We start from the raw sequence: 6,151 nt of genomic DNA on the forward strand, positions 1-6,151 counted from the left end.
CCTTGAATATTTTTCCTTGTAATGCTTTTTCCTGAAAATTGAAGGAATGTGTGAAGACTAAGAATTAAAGGAGAATAAGAAAAAAAATAAAGATTTACTGATTGTATTATTTATGGCTTCGTACCTCTAGCTGTAACAAAAAATAAATTAGTAGAATTACTAAACGGTATGATTTCACTTCTATCCTGTGTTCAGCGTAAGAGCTACTCTAGCTTTTATTCGCAGTGAGATTTTACTCTGTGTGTGTGATTGCGTTAGTGCAGTAATGTATCAGGTGACTCCATTTGTTAGTTCTCACCAGTATTTATACAATATTTTATCATCAATTGTGTTTTTGTCTAGAGTGATATAACTTTTAATGCCATGTAATTAATTTGTAAATAACTCAATTCAGTTAGCACCAAATGAAAATATCAAACATAATTTGTATGTGTAACTTTCAAGACAAGAGTATTACAACAGGTTAGCTTTTAAAGTGAATCGTGAAGCAGAGAAATTCAGTTTATAAATATGTATTAATAATGTTAATGAAGTGTAACAAAAAAGTAATGACAAATGTTTTATTTAGATGTTATAAATAAGCAGAACATACTCTGTACAAAAAGATATCAGAAGCTTATTAATACAAACAAGGATAGATTTCATGTAGAAAGTAAAACTCTTAACATCAAACATAGAGTTTAGAATTCAAAGGAGTTTAGAATTAAAAGGCATTTAAAAAAAAATAGCATTTAACATTGTAAGTATATATTGTAAAAATATGTATAAAGTGTATGTATATCTTGTAAATATATATATTTTTATGGTATTAAGTACAGACTATTATCTACTATTCTATTGGAAAGCCAAAAATGCATAAAGGAGTGTAAAATGTGGTTATTTAAAAATAAATTAGACGCAATTTAATAAGAATTGTTATTGTAATAATTAAAGAAACCTTTAGTATGTTTTTGTCAATATGATTGGTATTATTTAAAGAGGTATAAAAACAACAAACCAACAAATTTATTAAGTATAAGCTCTTCAAAACTTAGATACCTACTACTGAGAATGCAGCCAATGACTCACCAAACATGGTCACAATTGCAACAGAAAACAACATGACAAGATACAAGTGTTACATTTATTAAAATTTGGTTTGGTTAAATGGCTAAGAAGTTAATCATTTAAATGAGTAAATCAAATTATTGAAGGTGTAAAAATATCAATTTGGGTGAAATAATATAACCAATATTAATTTCAATTTTTAAAAGTAATATAAATAGAATGAATTAATAGAAAGGAGTGGGAAATTGCATCATACCAGTTAAGTGAATAAAAGAAAAACTTAATGACTTTTTGTTTAATACATTATTTTAACTTGATACTGCATACATTTTATCCTAAAATTGAAAAATATTCATAAGTTGTACTAGTTTAGTCTATTAATGTTACAAAATATTAAATAATAATATAGGAGTATACCATGTATAAAGTGGACATTTTGGATTATACAACTAAAAAGCTTCCTAAGTTGTTATAATTTAACAGTCTAGTAATAACTAACAAAGCTACTGAAATTCACAGGAAGACGCCACATTAGCTAGTCAAGAGCCAATTTTAGGTTTAAAAAAATATCTATGTTAGGAATTTAATTGTAATTAAGTTGTTTTTTGGTATATAATTATTATAAGGAAATTAATGACAATGAAGTATTTCATAACTCTATACAAGAAGGGGAGAAAGAGAAACAGACAATCTGGCTCAAACAAAACCCAGCTTAGCCTCCACCTGCTAAGCTCAGATTAAACAGAAGCTCTAATATGTATGAGGGTGTAAACAAAATCATCATTTAATAAATATTACGCAACAGATGTAAACTATACTACAAATGTAATAAAGCACCTATTATCTACATCGTCATTTTATTATATACTAGTTAAAATACCATGTGAGGAATACTACTCCATATGGGTACTCATCAAAAAATTCTGGAGATAAAAGTTCTCTAACAACTTGTCATTGTAAAAATAAGTTATTTTATAGAAATTTTTTTTTTGTCTTGTTTTTTATTTCTCAAAAAATTATACTAAGAGTAAGTACATAAAAATGTATTTTTGTTATTTACTGAAAGTAAATATGTAATTTTTACAACCAATATTTTTTATAGTTGTCAGTATATGCCATTTTTATAACATTTATGTATTTATATCAAATATCATTCTTGGTAATATCAGCTACGCCAATCATTTTCATCATAAAATAAATATGTCTGCAATATTCATGTATGCATCAGTATTGATAAATGTCAACCACTAAATTTTTAAAAATATATCTTCCATAAATTTGAAATCATTCTTTAATTGTAATTACTGATTAGTATGACTTATTTGATTGTTATATCATTTATACCATATTTAAATACCAATATTTAATTAAAGCTTAGTTTTAATTTATATATTTTTTCTCTTACTTTTTTCTAATGTCACTCTTATGCGCGCGCGCGTATATAAATTTTTTTTTTCAACTTCATTGTAAAATTTTTCTGCCATTCAATTTTATCCAACTACATAGAATAACTATGGTTTTTCTGAAATTCCTTTATATTTTAAAAACAATTATAATTAACAGTACCTTTAGGACTTATACAGTGAACATTAGTGTTTACCTTAAATCTGTAGCAAACAAACAATGTTACCACCCAACTCAATATTACACTTGTGTCATTAAATGTCAAAATCATTCATCCCTTACTAAAGTTTTCAGTACATCTGAAATCCTCAATTTTTGAAGTGATTATACTGTTTTTACTGTACTTATACTTGCAAAATATATTTTAGTATGGTAATATTTTTAATTTATGAAATTAAGTTTTTTCATTCATTCATGTAAAAGACTCTATGCATTATGCCATTAATGATGAGTGATTTAAATAATATTCACTAAATGTTATAGATCTTTGTTAAATATAACCGATATCTATAGGTTGGTTCAATTATAATTACAGTTATATTAAAAAAAAAATAGATTAGATTTATTTTTTAATGGGTAGAAGTAAATTAGAATTTTAATAAAGAAAAGGTATGGGTATATAAAAGGCATGAATTTAGCACATATGAACAATATGAAATTTATCACACATATACATTAAATGAATAAAATTCAATAAACTCAATTATATTAAAATAATTACATACTAAATGGGTTTTATAACCCTTTTCAAGAAAGGTGAATTAAAGGAAAGGATTATCTGCAACAGCTCTGATGAAGAAGCTGGACAATATTTGTGAAAACATTTTCTGAAAGCATTTCGTGTGTTTAGAAATTGAAACCACAAAAAAGTTGCCTAAAATAATATTTAAAGAATAATCCAATTTATATTTCTTCTGAATGGAAAGGACAGAAAAATATCCTTTATTGTCTAGGTCAGTGTACTGGCAAATTAGTAATAATAGTTTGAAGATATATTATAATTTGTTTATTCTAAAAGAGAAAGGAACTGGGCTATAAATCAACTAGAGAATGCCTTACATGAAATGCCTGGCCTTAACTAATAATAAGATTTTTGAGAATCAAACTATATATCTAGGTGTATAGAACTATATTTGAGGTATAGAACTTATTGAACTATATTTACTATTTTATTTATTTTTTGTTTCAGAGCAAGGGAACTGAAACAAAAATGCCAATGGCTAGTATTACGGAAGAAATAACAATAAATACTTGTTCAGAAGTACAAACAGAGTTTGATTCACTTCCAGTAAGTGATGTATATTTTTTAAAAAAGGAAGAAAGTTCAGTAACTTTTAGTGATGAAACAAAGAAAGTAAATACTAGTGAAAATTATAATGAGTATTTAAATACAAATAAACAAACAAATGATACTTTTCTTGTGAATGATGAGAGAGTTCCATCAAATACAAATATTGAAGAAATTAGTATGGTTTCTAATGTAATAAAAGTGGAAACAGAAAATTTACAAAAAACTTCTGATGAATCTGAAGAATTATCAGAAAATTTACAAAAAGATATTGATAAAAATCATAAGGACAATAAATTAAATTTAACACAAGATCAAAATGAAACAGAATCAATAAAAAAATGGCAAGATGCAATGAAAACAAAATGGTTGCAAAGTATTTTAATTGAGGCTGAACCAAATACAGAAATAAATCATCAGATTACAATAAATGGTTGTACACTAAAAAATAATTCAAGTGAAAATGTAGAAAATAAATTGTTACTTGAAAAGATTTCAGAAGTTATAATTGAAAAAACACAATTAAATGATAATGAAAAATCTTTTTCTGAAGAACATCATAGTAACATAAAAAATGTTAAAAATGATATTGTATCTGATGATATTGTACCCGAAGATATTACTGCAATGTCAAATAAACATGAAAATATTCCAAAATTAATTGTTACCCCTAAACATTTATCAGACACTTTAGAGAAATTACATAGTTCGCAAACATCTAGCCAAGAAAGTTTATATAATAATAGAAACTTAATTTTTTCAAGTGTTAATTTAAATGATTCATCCAATAATAAGAGGGATGTAAAATCTGATAAAGATATAAAAACTGAAATAAGAAAAGATAATAGTAAAAATGGATGTAATAAATTAGATATTAATAAAGAAGAACAATTAAATTCTACTAGGAGTAGCAGACATTCATCTATTACAGATTCTTTACAAGAATTTGAAACTGCAATATACGATATGTTACAACAATCGGCTAAAGATAATATCAGCGATGAAGATGATAGTTTAATTATGATTCATTCTAAAAATAACAATACTAATAAAAATATTGTAAATAATTCTAAAGTTGAAACAGCACAGAATTGCTGAACATTGTCATAAATTTATAAATAATAATATTTTTTGTATAAACATTCATACCAAAGTAATCAATAATTTAAAAATAAGACTAGTTATAATTTTATTATTTATGAATAAGATTTTCGTTAAAAATATGATACTGAACTCAATATTAGCACTAATTACTCTTCATTTCAGTCATTATTTTTAAGTTTTGTAATTTATTTTGTCATTTATTTTTGCATATATATACAATATTCATTTCAGTTATTACTTTATAATTATACATGTATCATTTTAGTTAAACTGTAACATTCTACAATATTTTGAGATCAGAAATTATCCTGATAACCATCTAGACAACAGAAAAATAGATAACTGATTATCTTTATTTCTGGATATCTTTAAGTATATGCTTTAATTTGAGTAAGGAAAATTTTTTTTTTTTTTTACTGTTTACTTTTTTTATTTTTTTTGGAAGCATGAAAATAGTTTATATTAATATTTTTACGTGCAATTTAAATTTTTTGAGTTCAGATTCAGGATCAGCTCTCAGTTTTCTCCAAAAATTAAGTTGTCACTTGTTTGTTCCAAGATTTGAAATTTCTCAATAAATTTTGACTCCTCTAACAATATTCTCTTTACGTCTGACATAAAATGATATTTTCATAAACTGGATTGAGCATAGAAAAAATTGTTCTTGAGAACATAAAAAAGATTGATTGATTTGTATAAAAGACTATATGTATTTTTTTTTACATGAGATTTCTTGAGAAACCTCATGTAAAAAATATTGCTGGTCTTTTTATTTAAACCTTCTCATAAATTTTTTTTGATAGATTGCAATTTTTATTATCAAGACTCAAAAAAATTTTGAACATTGAATCTACATTTAAAAATTAAACCAATTCACTCCTTAGACAGCTGCTCATTTAAATATAGTTACATCTAATATATAAATATATATATATATATATATATATATATATATATATTATATATTATACCCTGAAAATTGAATGCAACATTTTTATTCAGCCTATAACTAATTAGAAATAATGCTTAAGAAAAGAAAGGGCAAAATGTATTATGAGCCAAATAATTCAAATTTTGTCCAGGTAAGTTTAATTTTACTATAATAAATCATGGTTTCCTTGATACACAAAAGAATTAACATTAAAAAGAAAGAATGTAAGTGGCAATAGTAGTACAGACAAAATTTGTCTATACGGAGAATTTAGAATAAATATTTTAAATAAAATCTTTTAAAATAAATCTATTTATATTTTATTATATTTATTTTATCTATTTATATATTACTATATTTTTAGATTTGGGAAGGAT

General features: G+C 24.3%; 1 protein-coding gene across 2 annotated transcripts in view; it reads left to right on the plus strand.

The window, feature by feature from the left end:
* LOC142329454 (uncharacterized) overlaps window positions 1-5,781 on the plus strand; it is a 144,002-nt gene extending 138,221 nt beyond the window's left edge. For both annotated transcript variants that reach the window (XM_075374102.1, XM_075374103.1), the window contains one exon: window positions 3,641-5,781. In XM_075374102.1, the coding sequence (XP_075230217.1) occupies window positions 3,641-4,837 (1,197 nt within the window). In that variant the 3' untranslated portion in view covers window positions 4,838-5,781. The remainder of the gene's footprint in view (window positions 1-3,640) is intronic.
* The last annotated feature ends 370 nt before the right edge of the window (window positions 5,782-6,151 follow it).

The sequence above is a fragment of the Lycorma delicatula genome, chromosome 8 (assembly GCF_047948215.1).
Source record: "Lycorma delicatula isolate Av1 chromosome 8, ASM4794821v1, whole genome shotgun sequence".
NCBI classification, from domain to species: Eukaryota; Metazoa; Arthropoda; class Insecta; order Hemiptera; family Fulgoridae; genus Lycorma; species Lycorma delicatula.